Consider the following 20,864-nt stretch of genomic DNA (forward strand, 5'->3'; position numbering starts at 1 on the left):
TTAATCTCGTGGTAGGCCTCGGTGACCTTTTCCCAGAAGCACTTCTGGGGTTGTTGATTCCCAACGATGGGATCGTACGAGACGCTGATCCAGGCGTTGTACACCGTCAGCGTTTCTTTGGGGCCGTACGGATGCCGGCCTAGATCCTCCTTCTCCTCCGCCTCCGCCCTGGAGCCTCCTCGCCTTGGCCTTCTTCCGGAGTGGGTTGAACCGGATAATCCTCCCGAATCTGGGATAATCCATGTGAGTACCGTGGGGCGGAGGGACGGGCGTATGCATCAACATCAAAATTGGGTGGTTGGTACCCCCGGCGTGCCCGAACCCTAGGTGCCCGGCGTCGACGAACCGGAACCACCTAATGTGTTGTACATGCTCCCCCAGTCGCCGAACGTCGCTGCGGCGCGTGGCGAGCTGTCCTGCGTTAGGTCCCGGCGGAACGGGTTTCGTGACGAGACGGGTTCCGGGCCACCCGCGTGACGCGTTGCGGGTGGCCTAATACTAACGAATACTTGTATATTTTATATTGGTACATGATTTGGAGCAAAAGCTCAATTGTTTATCCTTAGGTTTAGTATGTTTTTGGACTAATATTTAGTTTAAATGAAAATAGAGTTGGGACAAAATTTGGAGCAAGAAAATGAGTTTTTGATGGGCAATGAGTCTCACGCTGCCGGTGAAATTATCTCCACATCTCACGCAGTCGGGTGAGACACGCTGCCTGGTCCAACGACCTCCACTCGGCCGGATTTATTTAACACATTATTCTTATTCGACCGGATAACGTTTTGTAGTTGCATGAAAACCACCTTATAATGAGAAAATTGTGTGCGGTTTTTGCTATTCTCATCACTTAAAAATAGAGAAAAACACTAAGGAAAAGTAGGGAGGTGTCCATCAAACAACTCCATCTCCTCATAGACGAACGATGTTGACCAAGTAAAGATCACCATGAGTTTTATTATGGTTTCATCTGTTGGTGCAATTTATATTAATATTTTGCTAGTTTTCATGTTGCTCTTGACATGATGTAGGGATCGAATTATGGTTTGTGTTTATGAATTAAGGATTTGTTTAGCTTCAATTCTCATCTTCGATATGTGATTTTATTTGTTATAATTGGGACGCCTTTTATCATATAATTAATGCTAATTTCGTATGTATTTTAAACTTAGAAATTGGATGGAAGTTTTAGATAATTAAGGACTTCAGAATTCTTGCTTGTGATACGACAGGTTTGAAACTAGAATTAGTTACTACTTACTAGGAGTATGTATATTCTTGAAGTAATTAATGTAATACTCCCTCCGTCACGTACTACTCGCACCTTTCCTTTTGGGCACGGAGATTAAGGAATGAGTGATAGACAAAGTCAACAATTACGGCTGTAGGTATAAATTGTTACTAAAAATGGAAAGAGTGCAAATAACTTGGGACGCCCAGAAAGGAAATAAGTGCAAGCAGTGCGGGACGGAGGGAGTATTAAAAAAATGAAATATTCAAGAAAAATTATGAAAGTTAATGTGACATAGGATATGATCTCATATGGCTGGGTGAGAGTTTATCGAGCCGAACCTGGTCTGATTTACGGATGCTATTATCATAAGCTCACGTAGTGAATCTGGTCATGTTTCCCACTTCAATACATTTGCTTTTACTCATAACCACTACACACGTAAGATATGCATATAATCTTAATTATCACTAATTTAATAATTATCCTATTACTCCAAAGTTGTACTAGTAATTAATTAATCATTATTTAATCTATATTAGTAAGAATATTCGAATTATTATTTATTTTATGTATTTTGTATGATTATAAAAAACTCAATTTTCTATTTTGGTCTATATTTTAGTCACAATTCCCACTTTCAATTAATCCAAATTAAATTCCTATTTTGTGGAAGTGACTCTATATTCTTGTAAATTGGGTAGGTGTAAACATTATGGTAACATAATCGCGACATCGCTTTAACTCCATATTTACATCTTTCTCTCTCTATAAAAGCTTCAACAGCCTTCTTCTATTCCATCACTCTTTCTCTCTCTCTCTCAAAATTTCAACTAGAATCAGTAAAAAAATTGGAGAGACACAATTTTGAATTCGGTGGGAAATCGGAATCGCGGAAATGGTGAATATTCCGGCGAGGTTCGGAAGGATGGCTGCGGCCTTTGACGAGATGTCGAGAGATAGGTCGTTCGAGAGCAGCGGCAGCGAGCACTCCGCCGATTTGTCCGATCTCGTCAATTCCTTCTTCGAGAGAGAAATTAGGGAGCAGAGAATCGGCGGAGATGGTGATCGAAACGGAAATCAAGTTGAGATCGACGATGATGAATTTGAGAGTAATTCGCAGGATTCCGGATTTCATGATTGTTTGAGTAAATTGTTTGATCGCGATGACAGTGTAGGGAGAAGCATTTCTACTGCGGTGGAGAAGGCGTTGGAAGTCGTCGTCGGCGAGGATTCGTCGCCTGAATTCAATCGGCGGCTAATGGCGCTATTGCGAAGTAGTGGCTTTGATGCTGGTGAGTTTTTTCATTAATCTTACTTCAATCTATAAAAATTGAAAAACAATATACTACTGTATGATTCTACCATATCAAATTATAGGCCAAATTTCAATTTTTCTCAATGTTTGAGTACCGCTAAACAAAAGCATTCTATAAAAACGTGATAAAACTATGTGATTCGAATTGATTTTTCAAATTATAAACCGAATTTCAAATTTTCTTAATAATAAAATGATATTGTTTTGAGTATTACTAAAGCAGTCCTTTCGTGCAAGGACAATACAATTATTAAAAAAAAGTCCTACTAGTAAAATATTGTTCGTTTTAAAATTTTATGGAATCGACGAAAATTTTTGCAGGCATTTGCAAATCAAAGTGGGAGAGGAGCGGCGGTCAACCGTCGGGGAGTTATGAGTACATAGACGTGAACACAGGCGGCGGCCGCTACATAGTTGAAGTTTCCTTGGCCGGAAAGTTCACAATCGCGCGTCCGACCGCTGCCTACGCAGCGTTGCTAAATGAATTTCCGGCGATCTTCGTGGGCAGACCAGAGGAGATGAAGGAAGTGGTGAAGCAAATGTCTAAGGCGATTAGAAAGTCGATGAAGAGCGTCGGCCTAAACGTGCCGCCGTGGCGGCGCCTGAGGTACATGCAGGCCAAGTGGTTTAGCTCCTATAAACGAACCACTAATGAAATTCCGAGAGCGGAGGCGTTCAACGGTTTGGGAGGGAATAAATCAGTTGGTTTTGCGGCGACGGAGCCGGTTTTATTTGTCTGCAGAGAGGATTTTGCGGCCAACCACGGCGTTAGAGTTGGTAATTTGGCTGCGGCTTTCAAATGCTGATCTAGTTAGATTGAATCAAGAACAGTTAAGCCTCCAGATTTTAGGTTCTTGCATTATGGAAAATATCAGATTGTAATTTTTTTATTCTTAAAAAAAGATTAATAATGATTCCTCATTTTATTGTATAAGTCAAACTTTCGATTATTGATCGGACGAAAAACGTATAACCAATCAATTTGCACTAAGGGCATTAGCAATGGGGCGCCCTATGGCGCGCCACGTCAGCAGTTTTATCCTCCTACCTCCCCACCTACAGTGGGGCGCCCTAAGGCGCGCCCTATAGCGCGTCACGTCATCATTTTTTTAATATTTACAAAATCCATACGAATTTAAAAAAAAATAATACATTAAAATACGAATTTCATAAACTTCATTTCATTTAATAAAAATTAATACATTGCAATGCGAATTAAAAAAAAACGCAAACTCAGCGACGGCGGTTACGAGCCCACACTTCTTCAATCATGTCACTCATGAGCTGCGCATGCTCCTGTTGATTGCGCATTGAGGCCTGTCTAGATAGAACCTCTTCGAAGTCTAACGGTAACCCTCTATCGGGTGTGTCGGTCGATGTGCCGGAAGAGCAAGATGCACGGTCGTCTTCATTCCATTCGGTGATGCTTCCGCCTTCACTCTCGACTATCATGTTGTGCATGATTATGCACGCCACATGACCTCTTTAACGGCTGCATCTAATGCTTCGTCAAGCGAACCACCGGATTCAGACGAACTAGAACTATTGGTGTCGTCGCCGAGATTCATTTTGGTTGGATGTAGAGAGAGAATATGTAAAGAGATAGTCGATATGTTCGTATGCACAACTGAATGAGAAACGAGATTTAAATAGAAAATCAAAACCGGGTGCCATCGTCCGAGTCGATCGTCCGCGACCTCCACAATGGCGCGGACGATGACCATCGTCCGCAGCCATTGTCCGCGACAGCCGCAATGGGGCGGACGATGGTCATCGTCGGCGCTATCCTCCGAGACCGAAGTATAGGGCGCGACTATCGTCCGCGCCCTATGGCACGCACCCGCAATGGGTGCGGACGATGGATGGCGCGGACGATGCGTGCCATCGGGCGTGCCATCGTTCGCCCGTTGCGGATGCTCTAAATGTAAAAATGTTAGTACTCCTAAATTAAAGGAATCACCCTTATTCTCGGTTTTCATTTTTTTCTCAAAAGGTTATTCGATGTATGGCCTCTTTTTCGATATGAATTTTCTCCATTATGGTGTCAAATTTAAACAGAGTAATATCATGACTAAAACGATTGTGTAATAGAGGATTTCGTCAATTTTTTTCTTGGTATCGTCCCATAATTATAAAATACTATTAATAGATGCATTAATGGGGAATTCTTTCAAACAGGCTTCTATGAGATTATGATATTTTGAGATACGGCTACTTTTGGCAAATGAAAAAAATATATATAACAGGGAATTCTTTCAAAATAAGATTATGAAATTTTGAGATACAGTTTCTTTTGGCAAATGAAAAAATATATATATAACAATATTTGATATCAATTAGTATAAAAAATAGCTGAAATCACTATATTAACTTTCCAGTATGCAAGTCACAAACGTTTTCGTTCATTTATTTGAATTTCGGAATGCGCATGAATACAGTAATGAGAACATAAATACGAGCTCTGTAGGAAAAGGTGCCACAGCATAAACTATAAAGAGAGTCATTCATTGGGCCAAGCCTACAAAAAAATTAGGCTTAAGACTTCATAGTTGGAATATAATAAATGGGCTTCTTAAAAATCGAACTAAAATGGGCAGGGGCCGCGCGAACGCAGGCCCCCTCTGGCACAAATTATGACGTAGGCTCGACCACTTGGGCCGACCTTAGGCAGGCGCCCCTCCAAAGTGCAATGGAAGTCGCCAACCTAGGCCATGGGCCTTATGGATCACCCATCGACCCCGTCCAGGTAAGTATGTTTCTCAGTTCCAATCGCCTCTCTTTTATATCCCCACTCTATCTCCCTTCTTCTTCTCTCTCAACGATGTGGGATACTCAACACCACTATTTCCTTTTGCAAATCATCATTTGCAATGCTACAAGAGTTTGTTAGCAAACGTATATTTAAGACTCTTTACATGGATTCAATAAGTTTCTACTGCCATCACATACCTAACCTCAAACAAAATGATCTTTCCACTGCCATTTTATGAGACAATGCATCTGATAGAGTATTGATCTGGATCATCTTAAATTCCATGGACCTCGTTCGAGATATGGTTCACGCATGATCATCACAGAACTTATTCATCGATCCAAGCTTCCAAGGCTGTTTTTTGTCCTTATTTCTGGGACTGCTAAAATCAATGGAGATAACATGGTTTTACTCCACATTGACTGCATGTTTCAGTACTTCCATCACACCAGCAATGAGGAAAACATATTTCAAAACAAAGCAAACCAACCCTGAGACTGATTGAAATTTCTTGAGAACGACATGATGTGCAGTTGGTGGGAGCAAGTTCAGATCGTGTATGTATGTATGTATGCTACATAGACTAACCAAATCGAGCAACACTAGCCAGCCCAAACTCCTCATCAAGAAGATAGGATTTAGCCATGTATTAAAAGATAAAACAGTACTAAAAGAAGAACCAGACAAGAAGAAGATTGGACTGAATGGGAAGGGGCCGCGCGAACGCAGGCCCACTCTAACACAAATTATGACGTAGGCTCGACCACTTGGGCCGACCTTAGTCGGGCGCCCCTCCTCAGTGCAATGGAAGTCGCCAAACTAGGCCATGGGCCTTATGGGTCACCCATTGACCCCGTCCAGGTAAGTATTTTTCTCAGTCCCAATCGCCTCTCTTTTATATCCCCACTTTCTCTCCTTTCTTCTTCTCTCTCACCGATGTGGGATACTACTCAACCCCACAAATTTCTTTTGTTATTCTGCACACTAGGACTCATTTTCTCCTCTACAAATCCTTATCTTCTTCCTACAACTCTTGAAACATGTTTCTCCTCCATATCTATGAGCTTAGACTGTTTTTTAGAAGATAGCACGATAAGCATTCTCATCTTTTTTTCTCTTTGCAAAATACAACTCTTTTAATGCTTTTATAAACGTTATGTGTAAATGTGATTTAGGATATTATTATGTACATCTAAGAATTATTATGTACATTTAAGAATTATTGACACAGTTATTAATGAACATTATTGACATTGAGAGTTCTTCCTAAGAGGCACGAGAATTGTATCGTGTATTGTGATTTGCGAATCTGAATATCCTATCGTATTGTATATGCAAGGCGAGCATATCTCGTGGTCAGTCGTGGATAGTATAGGTGGGGAGAATTTAAAAGTCTTTCATTATTCGTTGTTTGTGAGGGGAAACTGAACAATTATAAAGTGTAGTTCAGTTGGTAAGATGCTTCTTCTTTAATCGATAGGTCAAACGAGGGTAAATTGGAACCACTATTGAACCTCTTAACAATATATCGTGGGATATCTGTGAATCTTAGAACCTTTCATTATTCAATTTTTTTAAATATTATCGATCTTAGTGGAGGAAGGTACTATGACATCTTGAAGTAGAGACCATTACTTCTATTATCCATCTCATCTCAACATCAGCTATACCATTACCATTTGACCATGAATCAGTGGTCACACGGTGATTGTTACTAAGATTAAATTGATAGTTTAAAACCTTAATGAGAGTAATTACAATTTGATTAAAGATTGAGGCCAATTACATATTTCATACAAAATGTTTTACCTTTATTTCAATTTAGTACAAAAAGTAAGTATTAAGTTTACATATTTCATACAAAAAGTTACATTAGTGTTTTAATAAAATATTTATAAATAATAAAAATGGTGCAAATCGTATCCTAAGATAAACAGGATGTTGCTATATAACAAGAGCAAATTGTTAAAAACAATTGAAAAATAAAATTGGAGACATTAGAGAGAAAATGTGAGAAATTCGGTAAGCAGATATGTCGACAAAGAACAACAACCGGCCAGATAACTTCTCCGATTAATATAGCTACAGCCGGATTCCGGCTAATCAAGATTTAAGGGTATTGTTCCACCCTTACTTGGAGTACATGTAGCTTTCTCTAAGATTGGTTTGAAAAATAATATAATCGATAAAAAAAAAAGAGATCAATTGACAAAACTCAAAAAATAAATAGAAAAGATAAACCATTTTTTCAGTAGCAGATCAGAAGAAGAGAGGTTTTGGTGCGGAGCAATTACGACAGAAGAAGCGGAAGGGGAAGCGGAAACCCTAGCAGTTAATATAGAACAGAAGCGGAAACCCTAGCAGTTAATATAGGCCCACGAAAGGATATTGGATTGGGTTTGGGCTGGTCTATAACACATTGCCTTAATTTTCTTTCTACCCGAACAATATTTTGATTTCAATTTTATGGAGTATAATTATTTATTAAAGAATATTTAAGTCTAATTAAAATTAAATGGGCCTAAGAGTTATGTAATTTGTGAGCAAAAAATATATATTGATATTAGCACTCGTTTTGTATATACTGAACAAAAATATTATTATTATTATAACATGGAGTATCACAATAAATATAGGTTGCATATCTAATCTTCAATTAGTTGAAAAATACTACTCCCTCCGTCCCTTTGTAGTAGAAGGAGAATAAAGTATAAAGGAAAAGGTAGAGAGATTAAGAAAGAATAAGGTACTTTTTGCCAAAAAATGAAATAATTCAACTATAATGAGATAACTCAAAAGGGAATACGACTCAGCTACAGAGGGACGTAGGGGAGTAGTAACAAACAATTTTTAATAATATTATTATAAAAATCGTAATCATAAACGAGTTGTGCAAAAAAGCAAGTAAGTGCATAGATTATGTGTGTGTGTAATGCACACTATATTCTATAGTATTTAAATTGAGGCGTGAGTTTTTTTTTTGTACACGTATTTTGAACGTTTATTTAAAAAATTCTCAAAATTAAAAAGATTCTGATTGTATGTAATTTTCATGAGTAAAATTCAGTATTTTCGTTGACACTTGATGATAATTTGTTGGAAATGCTATGCCGAAATTAGATGCAACCGTTGTTTTGATACGATACACTCTCTTCATATATATGTTTGTATTCATGAATGCAAATCAAATGTCTGATTTCAACCCATATGATGATATGAACATATGATACTCGATTTAGAAATCAATCTTACCAAAAAAAAGTAGACTCATGGCATATTAATAATTTGTAAGAATCTTGTTTCACTAAGAAACAAGAAAACCATATATCATCTAAAGTCTAATTAGAAATGGGTCACTCACCCCTTAAAAAATCTTATAAGGTTCTTATAAGGTGGAGGGTTATCCATACTTATATAGACAAGCTGGGATTATCACCAAGTCGATATGACACAAAATTTAAGAGTTTTAACAAGTTTGGTAGTTGAGATGCAGAATCGTAGATAATGTTGATACGCTAGTGATGATCGTTGAGGTTATCTTTGCTCCGGATCAGTGTGACGCCATCTTCTCGCCACGTGATCCTCTCTTCACATAATGCTGCGCATAACTCCACGTATAATTTGTGCTCCTAATAACAAACCAACGTATAATTATCAAGCAGACACAACAATCAATTATTTCTTCAGTATAAATTTGGAATACCCCATGAAGAACTCTTGCAGCTAAGTCCTCAGCCGTGTCCTTTGCAAGAACCGGCACTGCCCTTTGGCTTTGAGCAAGCATACTACCGGTGTCATACTGTTCGTCAACATAGTGGATTGTCGGACCAGAATACCTATATAGACACAAGACGAACATGTAAAAACTAGTAGTACTTGTTAAACCAGAAATTACACCATTTATTGAAATTGAAAAGGAGAAGGTTAGACAGTAATTTCGATACCTTGCTCCAGATGCGATTACCGCTCTATCCACCTTCATTACCATAATACCCTTTCCCACCGAATGCTGGAAGAAGCGACGAATATATATTCTGTATGGCCTTTGGATAAGCTTAAATCAATTCAGATGGAATGAGCTTGAGATTAAGGAAGCACAGAACTGATATTTGTTCGAAGAGACGGTTTCAGACGAATATGATTTGGGAATTTTTGTGAATGCATGACTTTTGCGGGGGCAAACGGAAGAGACGGCTCCATGATTAAAACCCCAAGGAATTACATTTTGGGCTTCCGTTAAAATCAAAAGACGCCGAAACAGGGATGTTTATTCTTTGAAAACAGGGTTTAGGCAAAGCTTTGATTTATAATTAAAAAACATTGTTGCCTGATTTCAAACAGAAGCTACTTTTCTCAAATTGATCATGCAGATTTACGAATAATTATATTTACTAATATTTGTAATTATTTTCTTGTTGAAACAGTATGAAATCCGCTTCGTTCTTCACATTTTTGAAAGCTTCTAATCTCCTACTACTATTGTTACCAATGCCCATCTCAGGGGAAACACAGTCACTAACTATTTCCAATTAAGATGACAAATGACAATGTTGACATTCTAAGCATCATATTTTCAGAATAAGCTTTCGAAATATTCTTGTAAATATATGTTAGTATCAGGAACATATTATATAAGTACAAGATAGGATCAGAGCCCGGGATTATTATGAAACGGAAACAGAGGGGGTGAATTTCGCCGCAGTTGTGCTCATTCTTTGGCCACAGCAGCTTGGTCGTCATTGAAATAATCGTGCCTGTGTGTATGAAATAGCTAAGGTGGTCAATATTGGCATGTATGCTTCATAAATATAACGACGACATGTGTACAGACTAACTTACCGAATTTTTCGCGTTAGCTGGTAAATGCCTGTACCTGCCATTACAATGTTCACACTAAAAAGATTCCAGTTCTTCTGCAGTTGGTTCATAGGAAAAGATCAATTGTTGTTAGACAATTTATCATTGTGAAAGCAAGGACCTAGACAGGTGAAACGTCATAGTACAAACATTAGAAGTCAGATTGTTCAGACAGATTTCTATTTACATGCCCAATCTCCACATTCATGCTATCAGCCATGTGGACCTCTTTTTTTCCATACATCTCTGTATACGCTCGCTTATTTGCCTAAAATACGTAACACATTTGATATTTGGGCCAGTTCAAGCAATTTTGCTTCTCAACTCATGAAATACAAAAAGATGGGCATATTGCAATGACTAGCTAGTTTCACTCTTTTTCTACTACTCATAATGATGTACATATGGAGCTTTCAGCAAACAAAAATGAGAAATGATGATTGAGGGGAAAAGGAGGCACTTACATTATCACTAAACAAAGCCAATACAAGAAATGAAGAAAATACAAAAGAGGTAATCTTCCTTAAATATGAGAATAAGCAGCTGTATGTTATTAGATTGGACTATTATAGTTTTAAGTAAATTCTCGTCCAACAATGTTATTCTAGGTTTGAAGAGATTAACACAATTCACAAAGCCATGAAATAGAAAAGAGCCAATACAACTCTGAATCAGAGAACTTTATTTTTATCGTTAGGGGAACTTTTTGTAATGTTTAGATTATGCACGACAACATAAGAAACAGAAATCGGGATAAGCCTCGCAGATAAAACTTTGGCATCAAACACAAGTTATCCAAAATTATGAACAAAGAATTAGCATCATACAAAACATGTAGGAAAAGAATGCCGCTACAATCATAACCGATCAACATATCAACTTACAGGAGTGATAACAGTGCTGTAACGCGACCAAATAACTCCAGTAGCTGTGACAGCTGCAAACAAATTTCATATGAGTAAACAACACGAAGGTCGAAGAAGAATAGTCTCAGCTGCATCACAGAGGCAATTATAGGTTCGCATTACCAATTTACCATGTCTGCAAGCCCACAAATCAAACTTCACCAATCATCACTTACCGATTTGCTGGGGATATGAAACTTTCTCTGGGGGCTTACTAGAATCAGCAAGATTGGCTATGCTAATTCCCCATTTGAAGGTCGGGGCCCAGAAATGAACTGCAGCGTAGAACATACAACACAAGTCTATTTATACATAGCAACATGATTGAAAAAGCTCTGAAAAGTAACATACATCAAACTCAGTCTCAATCTCGACAGTCCAATTACATAGAAGGGGCTTGTGAATCAAAGAGCTTGATAAATAAGGTAGGTATGTTTGGTACTTTTAGATAGACAGCTTTCTAACGGAATCATCCTCGCTCAGATTATCAAACAAAACATATTCCCAAATAGTGAAAATTTGCATTTGAAATACGAGAATTGAACGGCAGGTGAGTGATGATAATTTCCAGCAACTGATTTCATACATTGGCAGCAATCAAGATTGAAACCCCATTTTTCACAAATACACCAAACTTAATTGCAATCGTGCTCCAATTACTGAAACACGACTCACACGAAATAAAATCAGTAATCCCCAAAAAGGATTTTTTTTTTTTACCTTAGGGAATTTCACAATCGATTAAACGCGAAACTAGTGCTTGACCGAAGAGAGAAAGAAGAATATAGAGAAACGTTTATGCTAAACGATGTGGAAAGGAAAAAAAGGGAGATGGCAATGAGATTGGACTCACTGGTTTTAGGACCAGCTGGATGATTCCATAGAGCTTGAAATTTTGACGCCATTGGAGCTTGCTCTCTCTCTCTCTGCGCCGATTGGATGAAGAATTGAAATGGGCTGTTTTGGTTCAACAAATACGGCCTTTCAATGTTTCTATTTAGGGTGGGTATATAATCTCTTTATTGGCCCACCATTTCGATATTATTCTTCGCTTCCCCTTTTTTATTCAAATTATTATTTTAATAAAATCAACGAATAAGTAAGTAAGTAACCACTGCAACTCCTCCCCCAAATCGCGAGCCCTAATCTTTGCCACCATGGATCCACAGAGCCAGACTACTTCACTGCAGCGACTACAAAAACGTCGAAAAGGTATATTCTTCCAATCTTAGTGATAATAAATGCAAACACTTGATTTGGATAAATCGATTTTTTTGTGTGCAGAGAATAGTCAGGGTGCTAGAGCTAGCAGGTGGAGTAATGGACGAAATGGCAAACCCTAGTGGTCCTAGGAAGGAGCTCGTGAACAGCCATTGCAGCGAATTCATGCAATCAGTCAAGGTATTGCCCTAATTTGGTTTGATTTGAAGCGATAGTGTCTACTTTTTAGGAATTTTTAGTTTTTGGAGGGGCTAAGAAGGATTGTTGTGGGGTTGTGTTTGATTGGGTTGGTAGGATATTCAGATGACGCTCCGAGAGGAAATCAAGAGCGCGTGTGAGTATCGGCCTTTTGAGAAGTGTGATTATGTTCCAAGAATATCGAACGAGATCTGTTGCAAGAAATTGGAATATCTGATTGCACAGGTAGATGAGATGAGGCGAACAATTGATGAATTTAATGAAGCTTGAGAATGCAGAACCTGGTAATTTTTTAACCTGCTTTGAAGATGGTGACTGTTGTATAGAGTTGGCTTGGCTGCATTTTGTAAAACTATTAGTGTTATCTAGGGATGTCAATCGGGCCAACCCGTTCGGATTGTCGGGCCATTCGGGTACGGACTATTCGGGTTATGATTTTTTCGGGTTATAAAAGTTCGACCCTAACCCTTCGGGTTTCGGGCTAACCCACCGGGTTATTCGGGCCAATGCGTATTTTTAATTCTTTTAATATTTTCAAAAAAATAATACGTATTTTAAATTTTCTTTAATTATGTACATATTTTTAATTAATCATTCAACAATGAAATACGTATTTTTAATTTTCTTTAATATTTTTAAAAAAGATTAAGTTATTTAAATTTAAATAACTTATTCATTACATAATTATTTACAAAATATCTATCAATAGTATGTTTATGTTTATGTATTTAAAACATAAATCAACACTTTGTTTCAAAATTCAAACATAAATCAATTCGTAGAAAATTAAATAAAATTTTCATAACGTTAGAGGTGCATCGTAGATGTAATAAAAATATTTTGAATTGTTAAAGAGTGAATTATCAAGATGCTAGCTAATTGGAGTAACTCTAAGTTTTCTTGAATTATGATTGGTCAAATTTATTTTATTCCAGCTGTAAATAAGTCAAATAATAATTTATCTTTGTTTTAAGAATCATCAAAGTACGCATAATTCAATGACGAAGCGGCGTCAAAACACTTTGCACTATTATATTGGAAATATACTAAAAGAAAGCTTTTATATACGAGTATTTATGAATCCATAAACCACATAGTGATTTTTTTCGTGATCTTATATAGTCGTTTGACGTATTTGGATTTTGCATGATTTTAGAGGGTTGTCTTGGATGATTTTGATTATATTTCTATATTTTGGTATGTTTACATCTTTGTTGAGAAATGATAGAAAATGGATTAGAAAATATACACAAAATATGTGGATGTGCAGCAGCCTTGTTTGAGTCAATGTTTCTTGCGATTTTGAAGTCTGATAAACCTCTAATACATATCACTCTCTTCGTCTTCGAAAGAGCTTCGCGTGGATATATTGCACGCCTCAATCGGAGCTTTGTAGAGAAAGTTATGACCGTTACAAAAACTGCTCGCTGTGCAGAAGCCTTCAACCCGACGGGCCGACCCGTAACCCGAACGGGTCAGCCCGCCTAACCCGACAACCCGAACGGTCCAGCCCGAATGATCCGATTTTAAATTCGGGCTGCGAAATTACAACCCTAACCCTGTATTTTTATCGGGTTATTCGGGCTGGCCCGTAGGTTCGGGTTACATTGACATCCCTAGTGTTATCCATTTTGAGGCGTAGAGGCTTTAAGCTTACAATGTAGAGCTCGTATGCATTGTCCGGAAATGTGTCAAGAATTGCTTCTAATTGTATTGGATGATAAGTTGCTCTTAAATTTGATTTTATCTCGTCCTCTTTCACCCTTTGAATCTCATTTGCATTAATGGAGATACACATATGATTCAATTCCTCTTATTAGGTCGGCGTGCTGTGTAAAATGATGGATGATATCAATGTAAATTCACCTTGGTTGTTCTCTTTCTTTGTGATGTCTTTTGTAGTTTTCAACTCTGCTGAGGATTTTTTAACTGACTTTCAAGATGGTGATTGTTGTATAGAGTTGGCTGCATTGATTTCTAAAACTATTAGTTTTATGATTTTATCATTTTTGAGAGGCTTTGAGCATACAATATAGAGCTTGAATGCATTGCCCAAGGAAAATGTATCCAGAATTGTTTCTGATTATGCTCTTAAATTTGATTTTCTCAAAACTGTCTCACCATCTTCCACTCTTTCAATCTCAGTTGCATTTATGGAGAATCGGAGATATGATTATGATTCAATTCCGTTGGTGGGTCGGTGACTCAGCCTGCTGTATAAAATGAGGGATGCAATCAAATGCTACCATGTAAATTCACCTTAGGTCTTTATGTGTGCTGTTGCTCTCTTTCTTTGTGATGCTTTTGTAGTTTGCAGTATTATGCTGAGGATTTTTTTTTCTGGTTTTTGTCTGTCCTATAATTCTATTCACCTTTGAAGTGTCTCTCTTATTCACCTTAGAAGGATTAGTTCAGAGTTAAAAGGAAGTCTTTCATGCTTTTGTAGTAGGGAAATGGGCTGATTGTTGATTATAGTTGGTGAAGAATGAAATGAAAATCGTGTTGCTTTAAATTAATTCGTGGATACGTTTTCTAGTTTAAACACAGATACTTTAAATTATTTGATTCTAGTTTAAGCCCATATTTTCTCTTTTTTCTGTCTATCTTCTCTTTTCTTTTGATATCTTAAAAGTGTTCATTCCACAAACTATGCAGTCTTTAGTTGTAAACGATAATCTTACAGTATATACTGTAAATCTATCAAGCGTAGTAGAATTTACAGAGTGCATTGAAAAATTGTACTTTAACTAAAAATACTGACAAACAATTAACCACCAATTATCAAAAGAAAAACGAGGGCTCCGAAAAATATTTGGCTATGTATATGCAAATATTTATATACTAAAAGGGCCTTAATTTCGTTGATATGACCCCTTAATCACGTTGATCATGTATGATGATTTATTATAAAAACAAATGAAATTTTGGACATAATGTATAATTATTTATTATAAAAGCAAATGAATTTTTGTGACTAAGGGAATCCAACAAGCGACGAAATTAGAGCATGTAGTGTTGTTTGCTAATTCCGTTTCAATCACTATTTATACATTTTCATACATCCAAAGGACATATTGCTAAATAAATAGGATTCGTCCCATTTTATCAAAATCTAAAAAATAAATTACCGAAGATAAAAAAAAATTTGCAATTTACACATCGCTTCATTTCTAGTGAAATAGCAATGATGTGGTGGTTGGTCGGTTTTAAACATGTGGAAGTGTTATGACTTATGACTATTTTAACTCACTTTTTAAAGGTGATACATGTTTATGTGGTGAGTGTCGTGTTTAAATCATGACTATTTGATCATTTATCATGATTTATTTGGCAAATTGATACGGAGTATGAAGTACTATATTTTTCGTTCAAATATTTCCATTATCTATTTTTAATAATAATGTAATTCTTCCTTAAAGCAGAAAAATAAAGGACGAATTTTCAGTCGTAAACCTTTTTTGTTCATTTTCTGGTAAGAGAAAACGTAGATTGGCTGCAACGTTTTTACCTGACCGCAGAAAACGGAACGTAGTAGACGGCGCAGGCATGAGCGAGCAGAAATGAAGCTAACACTGGCCAAGTCATTTGCGCTCTTCACACTCACTTTCGGAATCACCCTTTCCTTCGTTCTTCTCAATCACCAAAGCCCGCTTCCGACCAAGCCCGACCCCATGGCCCGTACCTTCATATTGTGGCTGCATGGGCTCGGCGATTCGGGCCCCGCCAACGAACCTATCAAGAACCTCTTCACTTCTCCCGTCTTCGCCAACACCAAGTGGTCCTTCCCTTCCGCCCCAAACAATCCCGTCACCTGTAATTGTAAGTCTTATCTTATTTTGCATCGCTTTGCTGATCCGTGAATCCGGATTTTGCTCCGATATTGTGAATTTGTTCAAATGCGTGGCGATTGGTTGGATACGGGAGTGATGTGGTGTTAGTGTTACCTATTTGATTCTTAATTTTTGGGGTTTCCGAAAATTAGGGTTTTTGCTGTATTTTGGTTAGAGTGTATATAAATGAATTGGCTTTCATATGTATTATCTTCATAATCGATTAGTCTTGTGGTTATCTTTACTGAATTTTCTTTTCCAACTCACGCAATTGCTTCCGTAAGATTGCTAACATAGGAGTAGCTTTCGGGAAAATATTTTTCAGTTATTTGCTGAATAATTGCAAAGGTTTAATTTTTCAATGTTCATTGGGAAACTGGGCAGCTCAATGTATGTGATTTGAATTATATGCTTCTTGCTATTATATATCTAGTTGATCTTTCAAAATTATGGGTCTTCGCCTGGTTGATTGTGAGTAAATAGGCAACTGGAAAAGAATTAGCTCTTTCGTTACATTTAGTTCGGGAGTGAAAACATCATTTTTTTGCGACTCCGGAATGGGTCTTCAAGTTAATTTGGATAGCTAGCAAATTTCATACCTTCTGGCATACATTTGAGCGTTTTTCTTAATTTTGTGGTCTTCAAGTTGCCGGAGGTATTATCCACTTAGGATCTTTACGTTCTAATTCGTTTCTCTAACTCTTTTAGATTTCTACTATACTAATTTTGGATGGTGAAGTTGATTGAGAAGCATTTTGTGGAAGCGAACATTGTTTAAGTGCAGATCGCTTGATTTCTGTTGTCTTATATTTCCAGAATCCAGATGCAATTGAATTGGTTCCTTTGATGCATATTTTACCATGTGTTAACTTAACCTTTTTCCTGTAGATGGTTCAGTGATGCCTTCATGGTTTGACATTCACGAATTACCAATGACAGCTGTGAGTTCTGCCTGCCTCAACTTATTCTGATAAATTTCAAGTTTACATATTTTTCTTCTCATTGTATATTCGATTTGTATTGTAGAGATTAACGAGATGTTCTTTACACACAACAATGCAACAATATACTTCCGTTTCTATGCAGTTAAATGTGTAGAACTGTCTACATGAAACATTACAGTATTTCCATTGATCTGTGAGAACCTTGTTCTTATCTCAACATGGGAGTCATTGTTTCTTCTTTTGTATACTGATGGTCGCCATTTAGTGAACTCGGTCATTGCTCTGAAACAAGATTTACACAGTACTTGTTTATAACTAGGTGATCAGTTACCACTATTCTATATTTTACTTGATCTGATATGAGTTAAGATCGCCCAACAGGATTCTCCACAAGATGAAGCCGGCGTGCTCAAAGCAGTTCAAAATGTCCATGCAATGATAGACACGGAGATAGCAGCAGGCACCAATCCTAACAATATCTTTATATGCGGGTTCAGTCAAGGAGGTGTGTCTGTCCTCTCTCTTAAAGTTGTGCATCTAATTTGTGTTTAAAGCTTGGGTAATTAAACAAATACAATCTTCTAGGTGCTTTAACGTTGGCAAGCGTTCTGCTTTACCCGAAAACTCTGGGTGGAGGTGCTGTGTTTAGTGGTTGGGTTCCATTTAACTCTTCAATTTTACAAAGGGTTGCAGAAGATGCAAAAAAGGTATGTCCACCTCTCCTCACTGGCATTTCTTTTTTCATTTGTTGAACCTCTCTGATCTGAATGCTAATGCTTTTGCTAATTCATGTTTGACTAAAGTCCCAATTTGGTCCTTAACATATTGCGTTTTTTTTATTTTGGTCCAAAACATTATCTTTTGAATTATTCGGTCCCTCACATTTGAAATCGGATCACATTTAGTCCATTGTGGACGGTTCCGTCAAATTTTTTACGGTTTTAATTACCGGGTCACTAATCCGTAACTAATCCGTCACTAACTGGGAGAAACTGATCCGTCACTAATCCGTCACTAATCCATAATTATTATTATAAATAAATAAACTTTTATATTATAAATAAAAAAATAACCCCCTCCTCCCTCCTTCTCCCTCCCGCATCTCCACCATCTCCGCCGCCCTCCCCGCCTCCCGATTCCCCCTCATCGCCCCCACCACCGTCGTCACCATCTCATCCCTCAGCCTCTGGAGCTGGGAGAGACCAGCAAGACGGTCGGTGAGGATGCCGCTGAGCTGGAGGCGCGGCAAGCGGAGCTCGACGACTCTGCCGGCGGAGCATCCATTGCCACGCCAATCGCAGGGGGTGGCGGGAGTGGAGGCGTCCCATCAGCCCAATGCGCCGCATGGATCGTGCAGATTCTGCTTGAAGGAGAGTAAGGCTTCGATCTCGGGGGCCGACGGCGGCGCGTGTGTAGCTAGCCGTTAGAATGGCGCAAAGATCCACGGCGAGGAGTGTGAGAGTAGTAGTAGACATTGATGAAATTGAAGAGGGAAGTGAGGTTAGGTTTGAGGAATGTGGTTTAGCAACAGATGTAACGCCATATGCCGAAGCTGCGACGACCGATAGAGAGAGAGAGGGATTTTGGGTGTATTTATTTATATGAGGTGTTTTGTTGTTTTCCTCTGTTGAGAGAGATGAGTCTACGCCGAAAAAGGGCAATCAAAATTGAGGAGAAAAGGAGTGAAAAGGAGTGAAATGAACCTCAGGTAGATCACGATTGGGAGGATGAGGTCAATTTGGGGACCAAATCCAGCCTCCCGAACTCCGTCTTCGACGCGCTTCTCCACTACTCCTCCCTCGACGCGCTTCTCCACCGGCCGCATGTCCGCCGACGAGCTGAACACTGTCGCCGCCATGCTCCGCCGTTGCGCCGCCTCTTGCAACCTCCTCGTCTTTGGGCTTAGCCACGAAACCCTACTGTGGAATTCCCTCAACCACCACGGCTGCACCGTGTTCTCGCGCGTATTGTGACGGATTAGTGACGGATCAGTTTCTCCCAGTTAGTGACGATTAGTGATGGATTTGTGACCCGGTAATTAAAACCGTCAAAAATTTGACAGAACCGTCCAAAATGGACCAAATGTGATCCGATTTCAAATGTGAGGGACCAAATAATTTAAAAGATATTGTTTTGGATCCAAAAAAAAAACGCAATATGTTAAGGATCAAATTGGGACTTTAGTCTTCATATTTTATAATCATCGAAAACCTTGAATTGCCTTTTTAATCTGAACCATTGAAGGGATGCCAAAAGGTTGGACTTTAGACGATCTAAAAGTTGTTATTTTACGAAACTTTTGATACTATGTTATATGGATTGTGAAGGCTGTATTTGATTTTCAGAAGGCTTAAAACACTAGAAAATTTCAGACTAACATTAACTCTACTAAACGTTACGAAGTTGTAACTCGGCATCATGCCTAGATCGATTGTATCATGCTGAATTACGTGATCACACACACACAGAGTGTCTTGTTACCTGCCATTTCATTTATACCTGGTATAATGTTTTTTTCCATTCATTTCAAACATAGACTATAGAAGCCCCTTACCTAGATTGAAGTAATTTTGATATAAAGAATCATCATCTTAAATAATGTGAAAATGCAAACAGACACCTATCCTGTGGTCCCATGGCATAGCTGATAGAACTGTACTCTTCGAAGCTGGACAAGCTGGTCCTCCATTTCTCGAAAAAGCTGGCGTAAGCTGTGAATTCAAGGTATTGCCATTCTCCATTCCATATATAGTATGCTACCAGTTGCATAATCATGATTCTTCTTGTTTTTTGCATTCTGTCCTTGCTCTCTCAATCATCACTCCCATTAATTGGATAGTACTGTACTATCACAAACGCTTGCGTGCCTAATTGGTGTTTGCTTCAGGCCTACCCCCGTCTCGGCCACTCCTTAAACAACGAGGAGTTCCGTAATCTTGAATCTTGGATCAAATCTCGTGTCCACAGTTCGTCATGAAGTCACTACTTTTGCCATCTAAAAGATCCGTCACACGCCTCGTTCCACTGGTTTGCGCATGCATACTTCGATATTGCAGGTGAATTTATGTGTTTACGAAGAAACAAGATTGAATCATATTGAAAAGCAATGAATGAAAGGAAACACCAGCCTTGTGAATAAAAAATTGGTACATTTATTGACATTTCGTAATGTACCCTTGAACATAGAGTGGCCTCTTAAAAAACTATACCAAAGTGGATTATGATTGCAAAATTGCGTCAATCAAATCATAGATTTCAAGAATCATATTTGGAATTAACTAACATTAATTTTACTACTAGTAGTTGTTATCATGGCGCAAAAGATAAAGCTTCATCAGGGGATGATGATCAATTATAACCCATGATTGCTTGACCTTATTTGAAGGAAATCTCACATGAGTTAATCATTGTATAGTTTCATCACATTGCCCTTGATTTATACTCCTAATACAATCTTAACAAAGTACTCTCTCTTCGTCCACGATTAACTGACATAACTTTCATTTTTTGTTCTTCCACGATTAATTAGAATACTTAGTTAATGAATTCTATCTTCCATTAACTCATCCCGCTCACATTTTTATTATAAAACTAAATAAAATGACTCA

General features: G+C 38.1%; 3 protein-coding genes, 3 non-coding genes and 2 pseudogenes across 6 annotated transcripts; 3 read left to right on the top strand and 5 right to left on the bottom strand.

Annotated features, from left to right (window-relative positions):
- Window positions 1–2,115: 2,115 nt before the first annotated feature.
- On the top strand, window positions 2,116–3,379 carry LOC121791461. The gene is made up of 2 exons (XM_042189408.1): window positions 2,116–2,526; window positions 2,871–3,379. The coding sequence occupies exons 1-2, from the start codon at window positions 2,130–2,132 to the stop codon at window positions 3,353–3,355; spliced, it is 882 nt and encodes a 293-aa protein (XP_042045342.1). The 5' UTR covers window positions 2,116–2,129; the 3' UTR covers window positions 3,356–3,379.
- A 1,763-nt stretch (window positions 3,380–5,142) lies between these two features.
- On the bottom strand, window positions 5,143–5,303 carry LOC121791463. The gene has a single exon (XR_006048570.1). It is a non-coding gene; the product is annotated as a U1 spliceosomal RNA (small nuclear RNA).
- A 706-nt stretch (window positions 5,304–6,009) lies between these two features.
- Window positions 6,010–6,170, bottom strand: LOC121791464. Its single transcript, XR_006048571.1, has one exon. It is a non-coding gene; the product is annotated as a U1 spliceosomal RNA (small nuclear RNA).
- Window positions 6,171–7,307: 1,137 nt separating this feature from the next.
- On the bottom strand, window positions 7,308–7,392 carry LOC121791465. Its single transcript, XR_006048572.1, has one exon. It is a non-coding gene; the product is annotated as a small nucleolar RNA snoR109 (small nucleolar RNA).
- Window positions 7,393–8,731: 1,339 nt separating this feature from the next.
- On the bottom strand, window positions 8,732–9,797 carry LOC121791462 (annotated as a pseudogene).
- Window position 9,798: 1 nt separating this feature from the next.
- LOC121791459 (mitochondrial pyruvate carrier 4-like) lies at window positions 9,799–12,055 on the bottom strand. Its single transcript, XM_042189407.1, has 5 exons — window positions 11,917–12,055; window positions 11,240–11,338; window positions 11,043–11,095; window positions 10,141–10,214; window positions 9,799–10,055 (listed from the first exon to the last, which is right to left on the bottom strand). The coding sequence occupies exons 1-5, from the start codon at window positions 11,966–11,968 to the stop codon at window positions 10,010–10,012; spliced, it is 324 nt and encodes a 107-aa protein (XP_042045341.1). The 5' UTR covers window positions 11,969–12,055; the 3' UTR covers window positions 9,799–10,009.
- A 150-nt stretch (window positions 12,056–12,205) lies between these two features.
- On the top strand, window positions 12,206–14,998 carry LOC121791458 (annotated as a pseudogene).
- Window positions 14,999–15,931: 933 nt separating this feature from the next.
- LOC121791457 (probable carboxylesterase SOBER1-like) lies at window positions 15,932–20,488 on the top strand. Its single transcript, XM_042189406.1, has 6 exons — window positions 15,932–16,301; window positions 17,201–17,253; window positions 17,638–17,761; window positions 17,842–17,963; window positions 19,873–19,980; window positions 20,144–20,488. Exons 1-6 carry the CDS (start codon window positions 16,043–16,045, stop codon window positions 20,231–20,233), a joined length of 756 nt encoding a protein of 251 aa, XP_042045340.1. The 5' UTR covers window positions 15,932–16,042; the 3' UTR covers window positions 20,234–20,488.
- Window positions 20,489–20,864: the final 376 nt, after the last annotated feature.

This window comes from Salvia splendens, unplaced genomic scaffold, assembly GCF_004379255.2.
Source record: "Salvia splendens isolate huo1 unplaced genomic scaffold, SspV2 ctg818, whole genome shotgun sequence".
NCBI lineage: Eukaryota > Viridiplantae > Streptophyta > Magnoliopsida > Lamiales > Lamiaceae > Salvia > Salvia splendens.

What these genes read in the sequence shown, in the direction of transcription:
- LOC121791461 (XM_042189408.1), top strand. Translation starts at nt 2,130, where the DNA reads ATGGTGAATATTCCGGCGAGGTTCGGAAGGATGGCTGCGGCCTTTGAC. An exon ending in AAGTAGTGGCTTTGATGCTG is followed by an intron (nt 2,527 to 2,870) that starts GTGAGTTTTTTC and finishes AAATTTTTGCAG; the next exon opens with GCATTTGCAAATCAAAGTGG.
- LOC121791459 (XM_042189407.1), bottom strand. Translation starts at nt 11,968, where the DNA reads ATGGCGTCAAAATTTCAAGCTCTATGGAATCATCCAGCTGGTCCTAAA. An exon ending in TTCATATCCCCAGCAAATCG is followed by an intron (nt 11,096 to 11,239) that starts GTAAGTGATGAT and finishes ATTTGTTTGCAG; the next exon opens with CTGTCACAGCTACTGGAGTT. An exon ending in CAGCTAACGCGAAAAATTCG is followed by an intron (nt 10,056 to 10,140) that starts GTAAGTTAGTCT and finishes TCATACACACAG; the next exon opens with GCACGATTATTTCAATGACG.
- LOC121791457 (XM_042189406.1), top strand. Translation starts at nt 16,043, where the DNA reads ATGAAGCTAACACTGGCCAAGTCATTTGCGCTCTTCACACTCACTTTC. An exon ending in CAATCCCGTCACCTGTAATT is followed by an intron (nt 16,302 to 17,200) that starts GTAAGTCTTATC and finishes TTTTTCCTGTAG; the next exon opens with ATGGTTCAGTGATGCCTTCA. An exon ending in ATGCGGGTTCAGTCAAGGAG is followed by an intron (nt 17,762 to 17,841) that starts GTGTGTCTGTCC and finishes ACAATCTTCTAG; the next exon opens with GTGCTTTAACGTTGGCAAGC.